This window comes from Dermatophagoides farinae, chromosome 9 (genome assembly GCF_024713945.1).
Source record: "Dermatophagoides farinae isolate YC_2012a chromosome 9, ASM2471394v1, whole genome shotgun sequence".
Lineage (NCBI taxonomy): Eukaryota > Metazoa > Arthropoda > Arachnida > Sarcoptiformes > Pyroglyphidae > Dermatophagoides > Dermatophagoides farinae.
Window position 1 is genome coordinate 2,772,937 of NC_134685.1, and position 20,706 is coordinate 2,793,642.

Sequence of the window (20,706 nt, forward strand, 5' to 3'; positions counted from 1 at the left end):
CAAGTGAACAAAAAAAAAAAAAAATCTTTAGCATAATCGTTTTTTCTTTCTTTTACTTTTTAGCATCGACGATCGATCGATCGATCGTAGTACACACACACACACACACACACACACAATAACAATGGTGTGGTCATCATCATCATCACTACATTATGACCGAAGAGCCTCATCATCATCATCATCATCATCGAAGTAAAATGAAAAAATTTTTATTCAATACATGTGATCACACTAATTCTTGTAAATCTAATGAAATTGAAACAAACAAACAAACAAATCAATACATTACGCAACAACAACAACAACAACAATATTCAACAATCATCTGATTTGATCATATAGATAGTAAATTGCAAATATTTTTTTTTTACTTATATAAATTGTCGAATATATTACATACACACACACACACACACATTCACACTTGTGGTTCCATTTGGAACATATTTATTCATATATATACTATATATTGCTTGTGGAGAACACTTGTTGCTGGTGGTTGTGGTGGTGATGATGATTTTTTTGTTTTTTTTTTGTTTCAAATCACGATCTCACGTGTCTTGAAAAGCGCAACAAGTATATGGTGTGTGTAGATTTATAATTGAAATTTTTTTTTGTTTTGTTTTCAAATTTTCTAAAAAAAAAAAAAAAATGTTGGCCATTCTAATAAAACACAAAACACAATGAAAAAATGTAAAAAAAAAAATCCAATTTCCGTTTCATGTAATTTAAGAAATTTAGTTATAAAAAATGAAAACAAAACACGCGTTGCAATCATAGCCTCAGCCACCACGACAACCATCCATCGGTAATTGACCAACCGAAACAAATGAAATAATAACAGATATCAACAGGTGATCAACAGCTATATAAACGACAATCATACAATATGGATTTTGGAATTTTTTTGTTTCTGGATTTAGAAGACAACAACAATTATTATTATCATTATTATATTAACATGTTGCGTCTATTTTTATTCATATCGATTGTATCATTCATGTTGGCCATGGTCATTGTTGCCACCGTTGTCGATAGTACTGGTTGTCCACCATCATCATCTGCAGTGAAAATTGTTTATAAAAAAATTCCATATACAATCATCAAAAAGGTACCAATCATAAAAGAAGTAATCAAAGAGGTTAAAGTTCCTGTTTATATTCAACATCATGATCATCATCATGGTCATCATGGTCATCATGGTGATGGTAAACATCATCATCATCATACGATTGTAGCGAAAAAGATTAAATTCCATAATAATGGCCATAATGGCCATAATGGCCATCAACATCATCATCATGATGATGATGATATTAAATCCTATGATTCATTTGGACATTTTTAGCTGATTTTTTTTTCTTTTGATTGATTAATTTTAAACTTGAAATTGAAATAAAAAAAAAACAACATTTCTTTCTGTCTCTCTCTCTGTGTATCTGTTTTTTTTGTTTTTGTTTTTGAAATGATTAAATTAGACAACCAAAACAATAATGATGATGACGATGACCAAATCGTGGTCAAACGTGGTACGTTAAGATTATTATGTCCGTATTATCATTAATCATGGATCATCGATTATCTTTGGCCAATGATTATCAAATTGATTTAAAAAAAAAATCAATCGAACGATTGATTTTTTTTTTGTTATTTGTAAATTTGATTTGGTCAGTTGTTGTTGTTGTTGTTGTTGAAAGTGAATGGACACAAAACAAAAATCACTGTACTAGTCACGACGACAAGTATGTCTTTTTTTTTTTTTTTTTTGTTAAAAAAAACTACGAAAAACTCGAGATAACTAGCCATTATCCAGGAAGCGATAAGCGATCCATCAAGTAATCAAATGTTCTCGTTTATTATTATTATACAGCATGATAATCGATATGATGATGAATCATAATTGATTATCATATCGATTGATTATTTTCTTGTTTTATTTTGTTTTGTTCCATTTTATCATCATCATCATTTGTATTATTGTAGATGAATTTGATGATTCATTTTTTTTTTTATTTTTTTGCCACAAACTGCGCAAGCTAGGTCCATGGAATAAATTATATCAAGTTTTAAACTACCACGCACACACACACACACATACACACATTGGTCATATGTGATAATGACCAAATTGTAAGGAGAACAAAAAAAAAATTTTTTTTTTTTTTGTCAAATTCAAAATATAAAAATCGATCAATCGGACCAAATACCAAACTATTCGATCATTCATCATCGATACTAAGCAGAAGCAGTATTTTTTCGTTTCGTTTTGTTTCATTTCAACTTGACCAAACTTTTGACTTAAATCCACTACGACGACGATTTTCAATCATCATCATCATAATCATTTTACATCGTTTGATAATTAAAGGCTTGAAGGCTGATCATTTTTTTTTCTTCTTCTTCACATTCATTTCCGATTTGATTTTTCGTGTCTGTGTGTGTGTTTTTTGTATTAGTGCTAGTTTTGTCTGTGTATGTGTGTTTTTTGGCGATTGAACTTCTGTCCAGCAAAGAAAAAAAAAATAATTAAAAAAAAAACAAGTATCAAATAACAGGTTACAAGACACGATAACAAAAAAAAAAATTTGGCCTGTAATGTGAAATTTTTTTTCCGTATTTCTTTTTTTTTTCTCCAATAATAATCGATCAGTGTGTGTTTAGTTATTGGTGGAAATAGATTTCCATCCATAAATGACATATAAAATAATAATTTAATACATTTTTTTCCAACTGTTTTACGATCCAACCGGAAGTCCGATCATCATCGTTGCATTTTTTTTTTTTGAATAAAAATCAACTGGACAAACAACATATCGTGTTCGACAAGATTGACCAATAACAAGTTTTTTTTTTCATTTATTTATTTCACGATTACCATCCATCCAATACATTTGGCCATTATTTACCACTGATTCAATCAAACAACAATCTTGATTAACCAATCCAATCCAATCCAACCAACCAAGTATCCATTCTATTTCGGTATGTATACTAAGTAGAGATCTGAAAAATTTTTCCTGTTGATTTTGAACCAAAAAAAAAAAAAAGAATTGAATGAATGAATGTATCAGCTACAGGTATATATATATGTAGGTTATAGGTCAATAAGCTTTTTTTTATACATTATCAAGCATCTTCAATCCATTTTCGAGGTTATTTTTGTTGTTGTTGTTGTTGTTGTTCATTGTCGATTCGATTATTATTATTATTATTATTCAATTAGCTATGAAATTAAATAGAAACTAGAAACGAAAAAATTCTTCATCAGAAACCAAACTGGCTTAAGTCCAGTTACACACCACCACCACCACCAACGGTTTCATTACACGGTAGCTGGCTGATAATTTTTTTTTCTTTCGGTATGTTTTATTATGGTTTTTTATTTTCGTTTTTTTTTAAATTCTAAATTCCAAACAAACAAACAAAACAAACAAACAAAAACGAGAAAAAAAAACAGCAATGACACACACACACAAAAATTCTCTTGACAACAACATTGACAAACATCAAAATACTCAATCGATCAATAATGGAAATTCAATGAAAAAAAAACAAACAAAAAAAAATTCATTCATCGATCGATCCATCGAATCGGTTTGTTCTCTCTCTCTCTCTCTTCTATCTCTTATTTTCTCTCTATTAATCAGATAAAAAATTACTAGTTATCTTGGTTGTTTGTTTGTTTGTTTGTTTGTTTGTTTTGTTTCAGATGTTCATCATGATGATGATGACGATGATTTGATTAGAAGCAGCATAAATGAATAAATGAATGATGATGATCATGTGTTTCTCATTTTTTGTTTTCTCTGAAAAAAAAAATTTAGGTACCACTTGATTGCTGTATTGTCACAATAATTAATTTTTTTTTCTTTATTTTTCTCTTTTTTTAAATTTTTTTTTTTTAAACTTGGAAAATTGGAAATTCTCATCCAGTTTGCGTAATGGTCTTAGTCCAGAAATTAAAGAGAATTTGTGTGCAAGAGATAAAGAGAGAGAAACTAATCTGTGATAGATTTCCATCATTTATTGGTAACTAATAATTTGTTGCCCATCACACATTCATCGTTGTTGTTGTTGTTGTTGTTGTTGTTGTTGCTAAACAGAAAAACAACAACAACAAAATACAGATGGATAAAGAGGAAAGAAAAAGGGGGCAAATGTACATCACATCCTCTTTTTTCTTCTTCTTCTTCTTTTGCCTTTTTTCGTATTTTTCATTTAAAATGAATTAATGGGATATATATATTTATATATTATAAGATGTAATCGGATAATTGTGGCCATTGCCTCTATCTATCTATCCATCTAATTTATCTATCCATCTATCTATCTATCTGTTTTATTTTTTGCTTTGCTTTCTCAAAAATTTTCTTCTTCTCCAAAAAAAAAAAAAAAAAAAAACCAACATCAACAACAACAACAACATTAAACATATACAGGATACAGGATTTTCGGGACTGGCTCCAAGTTGTTTGTTGTGTGTGTGTGTGTGTGTGTGTATCACTTGTTTTTGTTTCTTACACACTTGTTGATATACGATGATACGATGATGATGATGATGATGTTCTCTAGGTATCAGAGTACACAAACACACACACATAATCTAGGAATAAAGAGCGGCTAGCTAATTTTTGAAATTTTCTTCTTCTTCTTCTTCTTCGTCTTCTAGTTCTCTAGTTCTCCATTCTCAATTCATTTCAATTTGATTTTTATTTTTTTTTTTTTTTTTTTACTTTTTTTTCCCCGATACAAAAAGTTCATCTCACCATTGATGAACATTTCATTTGGCTAGTAAACTTGATCGCGATCGTTTTTTTTTTCGTTTCGTTTCGTTTCGTTTTTTTCAGTTTTACAAAAAAAAAATTTTTTTTTCATTTCATTCTTGGGCATCATACCCAGCAGCAGCAGTAGCAGATTTGTTTCGTTTCATTTGGTCCACAAATTGCAATTTTTTTTTCTTCAACATTTCGTTTTGTTTCGTTTTTCATTTTTCATTTTTTATTTTTCGTTTCGTTTCATTTTTTTCTGGTTCAAATTCTTTGTTTTATTTTCCCGAAATTCTTTTTCGCTCAATTTGATTCGAATTCTGAAAACAAAAAAAATTTTTTTTCGCACTTTTTTTCATCAGATTAAAAAAAAATCATCGTGTGTTTTTACAGTATTCGTGTCCGTGTTTTTTTTTCTTGTCCATTCGTTTTTGTGCAATACAAGTGTTCCTCCTATTTTTTTTTTTTTTTTATTAATTCTTCATTTGGAATTTATTTAAATAACAAAAAAAAAAAAAAAATTCGTGCAATTTTTTTTCTCACATTTTTTTTTACTTCTAATCAAAGAAAAAAACTTCGATAAATTTATCAATTTATCAATCAACATCATCATAATCACCAAATTTTGGAAGTTTAATAGAAAAAAAACCACCATACTGATTATTAATTAAACCATCAATACATCAAAAAAATCAATCATGGAACCACTTTCAAAAATAGCCAACGAATGTCCAATCAAAGAGGATATCGTTATTTCTGGCATTTCGGGCCGTTTTCCTGAAGCCGATAATATGGATGAATTTGCACAGAAATTATTTAGCGGTGAAGATATGGTCACCCGTGATGATCGTCGTTGGCCAGTTGGTATGTATTGATTTTTTTTTTTAAATTTAAATAATTTTTTACCGTTAAAAAATGATTCAAATTTTTCTTTTTTAAATTCCAAAACAAAAAAAAAATCAAGAAATCAACGATAGTCTTGGATCACGTACAGGCAAACTTAAAAGTTTGGACAAATTCGATTCATCATTCTTTTCCATGTTGACGTATTTGTCACATTCTATGGATCCTGTATCACGTATCGTATTGGAAACAACTTATGAAGCATTCCATGATGCCGGCGTTTGTCCACATCAAATTCGTGGTTCCAATACTGGCGTCTATTTTGGCATCAACACTATCGGTAAGTGGAAATAGTGTCATTGTATTTTATCATTCGATTTTTTTTTCTTTTGGTTATTCAATAATCCTCAAATTTACCATTGTTGATCATCATTATTATTATTAGCTCAAGCTGATGGTTTGCCACAGGATGATTTCAATGACATCTTCACTAAAGAGGCTGCTTTTTGGGTCTATGGCAATTCAAAAGTATTGTACGCCAATCGTATTTCTTTCTTGTTCGATTTTCAAGGACCTAGTTTGGTTATCGATACGGCTTGTTCAGCATCATTGGTCGCTTTGGCTACAGCCATGAATGATATCCGTATGGGTGTCTGTGATACGGCTGTTGTTGCAACGGGTAATTTGGTTCCGGCACCATTCGGTAATTCAATCTATTCCTGTGTCGGTCTTTTGGCTTCCGATGGTAAATGTAAAGTATGGGATAAACGTGCTGATGGTTTTGTACGTTCAGAAACAATTGGTGCAGTTATTCTACAACGTCGTTCGCAAGCAAAACGTGTCTATGCAACTGTATTGCATTCAAAAGTTAATTCCGATGGTTTCAAATCGGTCGGTCTTTTTGCTCCTTATTGGCTTCGACAGAAAGATTTAATGGTATCTACATATGAAGAGGCTGGTGTTGATCCAAATGATTTGGTCTATTTTGAAGCTCACGGTACTGGCACCAATGTCGGTGATCCACAGGAAGCTAAAGCTATTGCTGAAGCTTATTGTAAACATCGTGAAGTAAGTTTTAAATTCAATTATTATTGATCCAGAAGGATTTCTAATCAGATTTTTTTTTCATCTTTCAAATAATAATAATATAGCAACCATTATTGGTCGGTGCTGTAAAATCAAATCTTGGCCATTCAGAAGGTTCATCTGGTTTGAATTCGGTGGCCAAAATTGTTGTTGCATTTGAAAATAAATGCATTCCAGCCAATTTGCATTTCAATGAACCAAAACAAGAAATCTATGCTATTGTTAACAAACAGATTGAACCTGTCATCAAGAATACTAAATTCCCGAACGGTATCGTTGGTGTCAACTCTTTCGGTGTCGGTGGTGTGAATGCTCACATTTTATTGAAAAGTAATGACAAAGAATTGACACCTGAATCGTATGAAATTTGTAAACCAATTCCACGTTTGGTTACCATTGCTGGCCGTACTGAAGAAGGTGTAAACATGATGTTCGATTTCATTAAAAATAATCCGGAAAAAGTTCATCGTGATTTCCTTGCATTGTTGAATGAATCAATGAAAACTGGCTGGGTTGAATCATCATCCAATTTCCCACAACGTGGCTACATGATTATCAAAGAAAAACCAAACAACACTGAATTTACAACCATCAATATTGAATGTGGTGAAGTAAAAGTGCCTAAATATGAATATGATTGTAAAATTACCAGTACTGGTATGGAATATCCTGTATGGCTTGTATTCTCTGGTATGGGTTCACAATGGTTGACCATGGCTACCAGTATGATGTCTTTGGAACCATTTGCTCGTTCAATTCATCAATCGGCTGCCGTACTTAAACCAATGGGCATCGATTTGATTGAATTGTTGACCAAAAATGATCCAGAATTATGGAAAAGTACTGTCAATCCATTCGTTGCCATTACATCTATGCAAGTCGCCTTGTATGATGTTATCAAATTGCTTAACCTTAAAATCGAAGGTATTATTGGCCATTCATTTGGTGAAGTTGCCTGTGCTTATGCTGATGGCTGTTTAACATTGGAACAAGCTGTATTGACATCATTTTGGCGTGGTAAAATTGTTGAACAATCCAAATTACCTCGTGGTGTATTGGCCGCCATTGGTTTATCATGGGAAGAAGCTAAAAAACGTTGCCCACCTGGCATTGTACCGGCATGTCACAATGGTTCGGATTCCGTAACCATTTCTGGTCTTTATGAAGAGACGAAAAAATTTGTCGAAAAATTACAAGCTGAAAATGTATTTGCTCGTTTGGTTGCTGGTGGTGAATATCCATACCATAGTCCACATATGAATGCTGTTGCACCAGATTTGATGGCCGCATTGAACAAAATCATTCCGGAACCGAAAAAACGTAGTTCAAAATGGATTTCCACCTCGTTCGATAAAAGCAATTGGTATATTGAAGATGCTTGCTATGCATCGGCCAAATATTTCACCAACAATTTGGTATCACCTGTATTGTTCAATGAAGGCATGAATGAAATTAGCAAAGACTCGATCGCTATTGAAGTTGCTCCACATTCATTGTTTGATTCAATCTTCAAACGTTGCTATCAACGACATCATTATATTGGCCTCATGAAACGTAATGAACCGGATAATTTGAACTTTTTCCTTACGGCATTGGGTAAAATCTATACATTCGGTATGAATTTGGATATTGAAAACTTGTATCCACGTGTTGAATGGCCTGTTGCACGATCAACACAATCCTTGAGTTCATTGGTACATTGGGATCATTCAAAGAGTTTCTATGTGAAAAAATATCCCGAATTCCATAACTTTTCAACAGCATCCGATTTTTATGTTAAAATTTCTGTTCATGAAACTGATTGGCATTTCTTGCGTGACCACGCAGTCGAAGGTAAAGCATTGTTTCCAGCTACTGGTTATTTGTATCTGGTATGGCGTCGTGTTGCCAATCATATTGGTCAACCTTGGAGTAAAACACCTGTTCATTTTGAAAACGTTCGGTAAGTGACCGAAATCTGCTCAACACTTGTAAATACAATTATTAATACAATTTTATCTACTACCATTAATCATTATAGATTCCATCGTCCAACATTGGTGTCCGAAACAAGTGACATCAAATTCACCATTCGTCTTTTGCAAGGTAGTGGTGAATTTTTAGTGTTTGAAGCAAACAATCTTGTCTGTACTGGTAAAGCCACCGTTATGGACAATGATAATGGTTTGGAAGTTCAAGATACAATTGAACCAGCCATTGAAGAAGATTATAAACAACGTCATTCAAGTGAATTTGATTATTTGTCCACAAGAGAAATCTATAAAGAATTACGTATTCGTGGCTATGATTATGGTACTAAATTCCAAGGTCTTACTGAAGCTCGTTCAGATGGTGCTATCGGTTAGTATTTTGATTGTTTCAATGTTTTTTTCTTGTATAATTGATGTCGATTTTTTTTCGTTTTCTAATCTTTAGGCAAAGTCAAATGGGACGGCCATTTCATTAGTTTCATGGATTCAATGCTTCATATTTCACTTATTGCTCTACCTCTTCGTGCTTTGTTTGTACCGGTCGGATTTGAATCGGTCCGTATCGATCCAAAAGTTTTGTTTGGTGAAATTGAACGTGTCAAACAGGAAAAGAAAAAGACCGAAGAAGAAGAATTCCATTTGAAACGTGAATTTTTGTATTTCTCTGATAAAACTAAAGAAAATGAAACATTGGAAAAAGATTTCTCCAATCGTGTTGAAGGTGCCATCAACAAAGAAGAAGTTGATCAAGATAACCAAGAAAGCCGTGCCGATCTTCCAATTCAATTTTATGAAACTGCTTTCATGAAAAATGAAGATAACAAAATCTCATTGATTCCAATAATTTTCGATGGAAATAATCGTTCAATTGCCACTAAAGGTTTAGAAGTAAAAGGCATGATTCCATTCCCAGTTCCTCGTAAAATCGATCAAAAAGGTTTAATATTGGAAAAATATTCACATATGCCATATTTGGATAAAGAACAATCACGATTGAACGAAGATAAACATAAAGAATTGATGGATTATATTGAAATGTGTAACTATCTAGCTACATTGCTCGTGTTGGACAAAAAGGTTGCTAAACCCGAAATGAAAGAATTGGTCGTTCAAGGCAAACTTAATGATTTGATTCGACATTACACGAAATTTGTTGAAATGCAAGAAGTCAATAAATATCGTGTGTTCATGTTGTTGAAAGATTTATTGGAATTGAAAGTGGAAAAAATGGAAGATGGTGACGAAAAATTGATGATGTCCTGTTGTGTTGCTGAAGATAAATTGAATGGTGAAGGTGGCCTCAACAATGAATTGTTGACCAAACATGATCTTTCAGCAGATTTGGCTGTCTTATTGCAAACAAATGAACGTCTTGTACGACCATTGATCGATACCGTATTGGAGAATTCATCTGATCGTAATAATTTGAAAATGATTGAAGTGAATCCAGCTCAATATCTTTATGCATGGCGTATTGTTCAATTGATTAAAACATCCTATGTTGGTAATCTGAATATTGATTATACCTACGCCAATACTGGTTCACAGATTCTTAACAAAGAATTGGAAAGTTTGAATATGAAATCGATTGAATGGAATCAATCAACAAATTCATTCATAAACGATATCAATACTATCGATTTGATCCTGTATCGATTGACAGATGGTGTTGTTGAAAATTGGAGTATCGATCGACAATTGGAAGCATTCTATGATGCTCTTAAAGAAAATGGTTTCCTCATGGTTATCGCTCGTAATGATTTGAACAAAGTGGAAAGCACTTTGTATAAATGTTTCAATATTGACCCAAAACGTGAAATCATTCGATCTGGTGTTGTGGATGAATTCATCAAAGCAGCTAAAGCTGCTTCGTTTGGTTTGGTCGGTACAAAAACTAGCATTTATGGTTGTACCGCTTTGTTGTTCCGTAAACTTAAAATGGTCTATGATCCGGCTGAATTCAATGTATTGAAAATTGTCAACTTTGAATATGATACCTGGGTGGATAAACTTAAAGCATTGATGGCACAAAGTAAAGATGATAACAAACCATTGTGGCTGGTTGCCAAAGAGAAATACACTGGCGTTGTCGGTATGGTCAATTGTTTGCGTTTGGAACCGGGTGGCGTAAATGTTCGCTGTATTTTGGATCTGGACAATTCATTACCCGATCAAATTGATTTTGAAAAAAGTCCATTCAACGAAATTGGCTATATGGATTTGGTATTCAATGTTTACAAACAAGGACAATGGGGTTCATTCCGTTTCATCACTTTGCCAGATGAATGTGAAAAAGTTGAAACTGAATATGCTTATTTGGATATTGCCACCCGTGGTGATCTATCCACATTCAATTGGTATGAATCAGATCACAAACATTTCAATCAAATTGCCAAAGCCGACCAAGAAAAGGATATGGTCATGTGCGATGTTTATTGTTCATCATTGAACTTTAAGGTTTGTCAATTTTTTTAATATGTCGTATTCTCTAATATATTTATTTTTAAAATTCAATTCAATAGGATGTTATGTTGGCCACTGGTCGTATTCAACCTGGTCCAGAATCGGCCATTTTCAATTGTGTCATTGGTTTAGAATTCTCTGGTCGACGTCGTGACAATGGAAAACGTGTCATGGGCATGGTTCCATTCAAAGGCTTCGCTACAACAATCACATCTTTTGAAGATTTCTTGTGGGATGTTCCGGATGATTGGTCATTGGAAGAAGCTGCCAGTATTCCGGTCGTTTACAGTACAGCTTTATACGCTTTGATTGTTCGTGGTCAATTGCGTGAAGGCGATAAAGTTTTGATTCATTCGGCTGCAGGTGGTGTTGGCCAGGCTGCCATTCGTATCTGTCAAGATTATAAATGTGAAATATTCGTTACTGTTGGTAATCAACGAAAACGTACATTCCTCAAGGAAGAATTTGGCATTCCAGATGATCACATTTTCAATTCACGTGACATTTCATTCGAACGTTTGATCAAAGATCGAACCAAAGGTTTGGGCGTTGACATTGTTTTGAATTCGTTGGCTGAAGATAAACTTCAGGTAAAATATCCGATTTCGATTTATTTAAGAAAGTTTATTGACTTTTTTCTCTATTCATTTAGGCATCACTTCGTTGTTTGGGCTTGAATGGTCGATTCTTGGAAATCGGCAAATATGATATGCAAATGAACAAACCGATTGGCATGTTTGCTTTCTTGCAAAACATTTCTTTCCATGGTGTCTGTTTGGATGCCTATTTCCGTGAAGGTTTTGATTCACCAAACTTGAAACGTTTCATGAAACGTATGACTGATTTATTGTATGATGGTATTAAACGTGGTGTTGTCAAACCAATTCAACGAACATCTTACCGATGGAACGAAGTTGAACAGGCTTTCCGATACATGTCTACTGGTAAACATATTGGTAAAGTGATCATCAAAATGCGTGAAGAAGAAAAGGAAAAACAAATCCTTGCTAAACCATTGAAAGTCATTGCTAATCGACGAACATCATTCAATCCATCGAAATCATATGTTATTGCCGGTGGTCTTGGTGGTTTCGGTTTGGAATTACTTTATTGGATGGTTATGCGTGGTGCCAAAAAATTCGTCCTTTCATCCAGAGGTGGCTTGAAAAATTCATATCAAAAATTGTACTTCAAACGACTCAAGGAATTGAGCAAATTCATTTCAATCTTCGATATCGATGTTACGATCGCTACAGATAATGTTATCACTGAAGATGGCGCTCGTGCTTTGATTGATGAAGCCATGACTAAAGGTCCAGTTGGTGGTCTCTTCAATTTGACATTGGTATTGCACGATGCTTTTGTTGAAAATCAAACAGCCGAAACATTCATCGAAGTCTGTTCACCGAAATTGACTGGTTTGGCTAATTTGGATAAAATTTCTCGTGCTAAATGTCCGGAAATTGATTACTTTGTCTGTTTCTCATCATTGACCGCTGGTCGTGGTAATGCCGGTCAAATTAATTATGGTTATGCTAATTCGGCTATGGAACGTATTTGTGAATGTCGTCGTGCTGAAGGTAAGAATTAATAATTGATTTAGTTAATTTGATCTAAATTCTATCTTTCTATTCTCTCATATATAGGTTTGCCTGGTACAGCTATTCAATGGGGTCCAATCGGTGATGTCGGTGTTGTTGCCGAACATTTGTTGGTCGATGCCGATGACAAGAAACAGGAAGATATGCTTAAATTGTTTGGCGGTATTTCATTGCAACGTATCGCATCCTGTTTGGAAGTATTGGATCGTTTATTGCAAGTCGGTGCACCAGTATTATCTTCTTTGATCAAATCAAACTTGGAAGATAACAGTAATCAGAGTGAAGATGACATTCTCGATCAATTGTGTGCTCACTTGAACGTTGACAAACGATCTCGTGAAGAAACTATTGGTGATGCCGGTTTGGATAGTATGACTGTGGTTGAAATTCAACAACGTTTGGAACGTGATTATGAAGTATCGTTGTCGGTTGCTGATGTCAAACGTATTACTATTGGTGAAATTAAAGATTTTCGTGATGGCAAACGTGAAGGCCTTAAATCATTTGCCGAAGATATTAAAAAGACCCGTATGCATTTGGCTAACATTAGATTCGAAATTGCAAGCGAACCATATACGATTGTTTGTCCACATCAAGAAGTATCGAAAATGAAACCGATTTTCTTCTTGCCACCAATTGAAGGTATCTATGAATCATTGAAAGAAATCATTATGGATATGGCCAAACATCGACCAGTCATTACATTGAATTGGATGCGAAAAATGAATGAATTGAACAATATCAAAAAAGTAGCCGAATACTTTAAAGGTGTTTTGGCTAAATTGGAACCAAAAGGTGAACATGAAATTGTTGGCCATTCATTTGGTGCCATTGTAGGTATTCACATGTGTCGTAAAGCCGTACCAATCAAAACAATGATCGTACTCGATCCTATGGATGTATCTAACTTTAAAGAAGAATTTGATCGTAATGAAAAGGTTGAAATGATCTTATCATATCTACGTAATTTCATGTCCGAACGTTTGGTCGACAAAGTCCGTAAAGAAGCCCTTTCGGTGAAAAATGAACAAGAATGTATCCAAAGAATAGCCGATGTATTGAAATCACATGGTGGTAAAGCAATTAATAGCAAAGATATTGATGATATTATCAAAGATTCATTCGTCCGTTCTGAAATGATTCTCAAATATCAACAGAAAAATATTCGTAAACTTCGAATGTTTGGTCGTGATTTTACACAGAAAACCGTACAAAAAATGATGAAGAAAATTACCGTCAATGTATCTGTCATCAAACGTATGACACAAGAATCTGAAATCGATAAATTGAACCATATCCTACTTACTAGTTATGGTATCGCTCGAAAGGTACGTTTTCTAATAGTTTTTAATAGTGTTATCTAACAATTGTTTTTTTTTGAATTTCCATAATAATATAGGATTTCATCGGCCGTTTTGATGTCTATCAAGTCATCGGTAATGAAGAAGAATATCTCACCACTCATCTTCATTACATAACCAAATTGATCAAACTTAAACTGACATTGATCACGGAAGAGGAGGCACAAAATTTGGCATGAGAACCAATAATGATTTGATTCTCATTCATTCATTTATTGATTATTGATTTTTATCATTATTATAAATTTAATCGCACAACAACAATACTATCAAAATGGACTATTTTTTTTTCATTTCAGCGATTCTTTAATTTTTTTCCAATTTTTTGAACAAAACTGCTCAAATATTATCAACAATTCTGCTGCTGCTGCTGATACATAAAACTTCATAAAATAACGAAACGTAACATGTACATCAGGAATCCGAAACGCGAACAAATTTAATGGCCAAACAAACAAATCGAAAAAAAATAAACTGAAAATTGAAACTGACCAAATCCCAAATACACAGACCAAATGAAACGAAACGAAACGAAACGAAACAAAACAAAAAAATTTCTTCTGCTTAGTTTTTTTTTACAATTTCTTTCAATAAAACCTTATTTTATTTATATAAAAAAAATATGACCTGAATTCGTTTATTTGAGATTTTTTTCTTCAATAGTTGAAACACTACTACACATGATGAAACTCGTTGTTTCAGAAAAAAAACTTGAACAAAAAGAGGTTTTTGGAATGTGTTTATTATAAATTTTAAAAAAAAAATGAAAAAAATGACAAGATAAAAATGCACATATTAAAAATATTTCAAATCTTCCACCGTTTCCGAACGTAATAAAACGAAACCCGATCGTTTTGTATGGCCTTTTTTATCCATCAGTTGAAGACAGATAATATCATCATCATTATCACCATAGACATCATTTTCATTGACATTTTGTTGCTGTTGTTGTTCACATGTTAAGTCTTGATTTTCGATCAAAGATGGTGCCGATTTTGCCGATGTTCGATCATTATGAACATCGTCATCGTTTATCGTTTCGATATTCATTTGATAATTAAAATCACTGTGATCTTTATTCGTAATATCAGGCATCGATATTTCTTCTGATTGATTGACCATATCATTGGATTGTACATCCTGTTGTTGTTGTTGTTGTTCGAGAACAGGTTCCTCTTTATAGTTATGATTGTGGTGATTATCATTCTCGATAATCATTGTTAATTTTGGTATAAATTTAATTGCACCCAAAAAATAATCAACAAGTATGCCACGATTCCAGATCTAGAATAAATAGCAATAAATATCAAAAAGGTTTCATCAAATGATTAGCTCAAAAATTATTTACCTCGATCCAAATCGGTTCCATTTTATCAATATCACGATGATAGAATATTGCAGAAAAATTATTCCATACAGGCATTAGTGTTTCATATTCTATTGATGATTTTACATATTTACGGCCACAACGTATTATACAGTAAGGATTGGCTGCTATGTAACAGTAAAAAAAAACAATAGTTGAAAATTTTTTTTTTTTTTAAATATATTTTGAATCTTACTTCCAAATCTATCTTGTCGTTCAAGACCTTCGCAACCCAATACATGTATACGTGTCATTGCACTTGGATAGACTGGTTGCATAAATGATAATAATTGATGACGTGGCATATCCATTGTTAATTGACGTAGATCATTGATTTGTGGTGAATAAATTGATACCAATAATGTTGATATTTCCGGACAGATTGGTTTTAGCAGATAACGTGCATTGGCTGGTAACGATATTGTTACTATTAGATTTCTTGATTGAACAGGATCAATTGTTGTTATCAATGGTAATGATGAAAATTGATGAACCTTGAATTTACGATTCAATTCAATTGAATAGATACGAAATCCGATCGGTATGATTGGTGAATTTTTTTGTATCAAATTAAAATGTACATCGACACATTGTGAATGATGATGATGTGGTTTATGTTGGCCGTTTGTATCACCATCACCAACACCATTAGACGAATCGGTAGTGACCATAGCTGATGAACTATTAGACATTGGACGAACATCGAATCGAAATTGTAGACTTGATGATGATGAATTATCGCAGCCAATTGATTTGTTAACAATCAATCGATGAATAGAATCTTTATGATATTGAAATGGACGACATATAGTTAGTGTATCAAAAAGATTCGTAATATTATTTGACAGTATCCAAAATTCTTGTAAACCTTTTTTTGGATTCATTGATAAACTTGATTTACAATTTTTTACACCATCAGCAATTGTATTCGTAATTAATAATGGAAGATTATCTTGATTACTATGATGAGTTGATGATGATGATGATGATGAATTTGATGATAAAAGTCTTTTTAATGTTCCCATTGGTTTTTTAATATTACGTATCAAGTAATAACGATTTGATACCAAACCAAATGGTGCTGATCCGATTGGTTTAAATTCCTAAATTCCGAAATTGTTTAATAGATTATTGATTACAAATGTTTATTTATTGATTACTTACTTTGGTTTTAAGAATCAATAATGATTTTGATTGAAATTCTCGGCTAATTATATGCCATAATTGTTCGGATGAATAACCAAAACGTAAAAGATCAATACTTTCCACGGATCCACCACCACTAAAATCAATCAATGCACTATGTAATGAACCATTTGTAACCATTGCTTCATATGATCCGTATAGTTTTGCATAAGCCTTTTCCAACATTGGTATCCACCATGATGAATATGACCAAATTGGTCTAGTGAATATTGGTTCAGAATCAATGGATGGTAAACGATCATCGACAACAACTTTATGCCATACACCCATTTGCCATATTGTAAAACGGGCAATACCTTGATCACGAAAATGTTGTTCATCAATATTGACTAATTGTTCGAATAATGATCGATGTTGGCCAATGGCTAATGCTGCTGCCACTAACCATGAATTCGGTGAATGGCCAACAAAAAGATGATTATGATCAGTCTTGAAAATGGGCAATAATGTTGAATCAAAATTGAAATCATTTTCTTTCAACAATTGTTTTGGACGTTTCCATACAACTTTGCCAATATTGAAACGAGATCGAAATGCTGATGTTTGATATACATGACGATCATTCTGTTTAAATTGATCATCGGTAAATGTTAAGCCAACATCAGCCGAACGTTTTGCTAATCGACGAAATGATTGATTACCGAATCGATGAAATCGACGACTACTCGATCGTAATAGATTTGGTTCAATTTTCGGTGTATTGGCCATTTATTATTATTATTATTATTTTGGCATAGAAGAAAATAGAAATTCTTTATTTGTGAATTATTTCAGTTTATAAAAACAACAATAAACCGTGATGAAATATATTGTTGTTGTTTACAGTTTATTCATAATTGATGGCGTTGATTGTTATGTGATGATGATGATGATGATGATGATGATGAAAAATCATGGTAAAAAACAAACACACACCCAACGATCAAACGATATGAAAAAATCGATGTTCGATCGAATTGTGGAAATATAATCCTACACACACACAAATGAAATGAAAAACAAGATTCAATAGATAAGTGAGAGTGATTTATTATATAAAGCAACCATAACAACAACAACAACAACAACAAATGAAGTAAACAAATCCAAAAATAGAATCCAAGAACAAAAAAAAAAAATCTTTTTTTTTCTAAAATCCAGATTTTTTACTTAGATACTGAACCGGATTACATATCACAACCTACCTATGATGATGATGACGATGATGGTGGTGGTGAGAATTATATGACCAAAAAAAAAACTACAACAACAACGAAGAAATTTACGAAAAAAAGAGCGCCAAATAAGCAACAATTCAGCAGCTGCAGCTGTTGAGCACAAATATATCAACAAACCCAAAAAAAAAAAAAAAAAACAGGTATGATGATGATGATGATGATGGAACCATTTACAAACACACACACACACAAATATACTGAGCACAGAAATATAACTGGCTTGTTATTTCCATAAAAAAAAGTAATAAGGACGGGCAGCATATATTTATTTTTTTATTATGGTGAATGATGATCAACATTAACAATCGAGAGAAAAAAAAATCGAGGTCAAACCTAACAGCTGCACCAAAATTTATGAATGATGGTCATCGTCTGTCTCTCTAATGTTTGATTGTATGGTATCATAACCAAACCATATATATACTGCATATAATAATTTCCATTTAAATTACAACAACAACAACAACAACAACAACAAAAGAGTGACATATTTATATTCATTCGTTTCATTTTTAATTTTAATTTTCACATACACAAAAAAAAATATAATATAATTTAGCACATTACAATCTCTCATCATTAATGCAACAAAAATTTGGACAAAAATAAAATTTAAAAAAAAAAAATTTGAAAGACTTTTGAAGAAAAATAAATTTTAAGTAAAAAATAAAATGATGATGATGATGATTAATTGCAAATAGAATCAGAATCAGAATCAATATCCTTTTAGGCCTTTCATACGTGCTTTTTTCTGCAATGCTTTCAATCGTTTTTCCTGTTCTTCACGGCGAATATCTTCCAAATCTTCACGGATACCTTCACGTAATGAACGCATCTCTTCTTTCATACATTGTCCATAACTAGCCTCTTCAATATCATCTTCAATTATATTACGATATTTTCGTTTATCATAGCCAAATATTTCACGTATATGGCGTGAATATTCTTCTTCCGGTTCTGGTTCTTCGATTGGACCATCATCAATAAAATCGGCCATTTCATCATCCTCTTCATCCATTTCATCATCTTCATAATCATCATTATTATAATAATCATCATCAACATCATTTTTATATTGATCATCTTGTTGATAATCATAATAAATACCACGACGATATGTAGCACCGATTGGCGGTAATTTTGGCCTTGGTTGTTGTGGCGGTGGCATTCGTTGCTGTTGATGTATTGGCTGTCGTTGTTGTTGTGGTTGATATTGTTGTAATCGATTACGATTGTCCATCATTGATGATGATGATAATGAAGTAGTTTTTGATATCACAGATTTTTGTGGCAAAGATTTTGATAGAGATGTCGTTTGTTTTGATGACATCGATGATTTGGTATCGAACATGTTTGCCGGTGATAACGTTCGAATTGGTTGTTGTTGTTGTTGTCGTTGCTGCTGCTGTTGCAGTCTAGGTTTGCTTGGTTTAGATTGGTTATCACGATTCTTCATAGATGAAGATGCTGTTAACGATGATGACGATGATGCCATTCTTTTTTTACCATCATTTTCTGATCGTATTGATTGTAATCGATTTCCATTCATATTTGTCATTGCTCCAACCGATGAAGAATGTTTTGTCAAATTTTGTGATAATTTTGATTGTGGCTGTGGCTGCTGTTGCTGTCTAAATTGTTGTTGTTGTTGTTGGTGGTGGTGATGGTGATTCGAATTCCGATTATGATCCAATAATTTTTTTGGATTTTCTTGATCAGTCTTTTTTGATCGCTGGTCAATGGTTGTTTTCATTTGTTTCGAAGCTGGTGTTCGATTAACCACATGATGATATTTATCGTTTGTCGATTGTTTGCAATTTGAATTCTGTGTTTTGACCTCTTGTGTGGTGGTGGTGGTTTTGGTTTTTGCCATCGGTCGTCGTTCAGCAGCATCATTTCGATAATAATCAATTTGTCGTTGTTTTTCTTTAGCACACAATGCTTGACGTTTTTTTTCCGAATTTTTTTCTTGAAATTCTAATTCACTTTTAATTTCATCTTCTAATGATATTTTTTGTGCTGATTTTTCTGCCGCCATATTGAGCAATTGATCATACGATAATGGTGGTGGTTGTTGTTTTGATGTTTTCAGTTTTGTTTGATTATTTGTCACATTTGGGCCATTTGTTTTCTGTTTTGATGATTGCCTAATTATATCGGAAATTTTCATTGTTTTCGGCTGAACTTTTACCGGTTCTTCTTGTTCTAATCGTTTCATAACTTTATCACGATCTTTACGACTTAGGCCATTTAATTTTTGATCCAAATCGATTCGTGCTTTCATACGTTTTTTCGTATCATCAATGGATTTTTGACGAATTTTTTCTTCAATCAATCGATCATCATCGGTGGTAACTATACGGCCAAAATTATTATCTTTTGTACGAGATTTCATCATCTGTGCTTTTCGCATCGATTTAGAATTCTGTGCACGTAATGAAAGCAAACGTTGTTTTTCTTCCTGTGCACGCAATAAACGATGACGTTCTTCACGTTCTTTACGTGCCTTAAATCTAGCTATTGCCATTGGATCCGGTCCACGATTCAATCCATTCATTTGTCTACGTCGAAGTAATGATGATTGTTGTTCAGTATTTCGTTGTGCGGCTTCAAGTAAATCTTGATAATCCATTTTTTTTTTTTTTTGATTGAGATGTAAAAATGGATCAACCAGATTGATGATCAGGAGAAAAAAAAAATTCAAATCTACTATCACATTTGTAAAAATATCAGAAAAAAAAACGAAAATTTCGTTTCGAGAAAAATCTACAAAATAAAATATCAACGACACACATGAACAGAAGAAATTAAAAAACAAAAAAAA

At 32.7% G+C, this 20,706-nt stretch overlaps 4 protein-coding genes across 7 annotated transcripts in view; 2 read left to right on the forward strand and 2 right to left on the reverse strand.

Moving 5' to 3' along the window:
- LOC142597812 (uncharacterized) overlaps nt 1–1,429 on the forward strand; it is a 34,927-nt gene extending 33,498 nt beyond the window's left edge. For both annotated transcript variants that reach the window (XM_075734189.1, XM_075734190.1), the window contains exon 2: nt 64–1,429. In XM_075734189.1, coding sequence (XP_075590304.1) covers nt 893–1,351 — 459 coding nt within the window. In that variant the 5' untranslated portion in view covers nt 64–892 and the 3' untranslated portion in view covers nt 1,352–1,429. The remainder of the gene's footprint in view (nt 1–63) is intronic.
- A 3,341-nt stretch (nt 1,430–4,770) lies between these two features.
- LOC124497991 (fatty acid synthase) lies at nt 4,771–14,714 on the forward strand. The gene is made up of 10 exons (XM_047061686.2): nt 4,771–5,633; nt 5,734–5,952; nt 6,058–6,680; nt 6,764–8,640; nt 8,719–9,038; nt 9,114–11,125; nt 11,191–11,721; nt 11,784–12,711; nt 12,778–14,060; nt 14,132–14,714. Exons 1-10 carry the CDS (start codon nt 5,468–5,470, stop codon nt 14,270–14,272), a joined length of 8,100 nt encoding a protein of 2,699 aa, XP_046917642.2. The 5' UTR covers nt 4,771–5,467; the 3' UTR covers nt 14,273–14,714.
- A 105-nt stretch (nt 14,715–14,819) lies between these two features.
- On the reverse strand, nt 14,820–18,080 carry LOC124497579 (calpain-6). 3 transcript variants are annotated; one of them, XM_075734164.1, is made up of 6 exons: nt 17,850–17,981; nt 16,624–17,637; nt 16,532–16,562; nt 15,656–16,327; nt 15,442–15,587; nt 14,820–15,377 (listed from the first exon to the last, which is right to left on the reverse strand). In XM_075734164.1, the coding sequence occupies exons 2-6, from the start codon at nt 17,371–17,373 to the stop codon at nt 14,889–14,891; spliced, it is 2,088 nt and encodes a 695-aa protein (XP_075590279.1). In that variant the 5' UTR covers nt 17,374–17,637; nt 17,850–17,981; the 3' UTR covers nt 14,820–14,888. The 3 variants fall into 3 exon arrangements, with proteins under 3 accessions (XP_075590279.1, XP_046917201.2, XP_046917202.2); XM_047061245.2 differs by having other exon boundaries at nt 15,656–16,562; nt 17,850–18,080; XM_047061246.2 differs by having other exon boundaries at nt 15,442–15,584; nt 15,656–16,562; nt 17,850–18,025.
- A 292-nt stretch (nt 18,081–18,372) lies between these two features.
- LOC124497580 (uncharacterized) lies at nt 18,373–20,514 on the reverse strand. The gene has a single exon (XM_075734165.1). It carries the CDS (start codon nt 20,512–20,514, stop codon nt 18,598–18,600), a length of 1,917 nt encoding a protein of 638 aa, XP_075590280.1. The 3' UTR covers nt 18,373–18,597.
- Between the last annotated feature and the right edge of the window lie 192 nt (nt 20,515–20,706).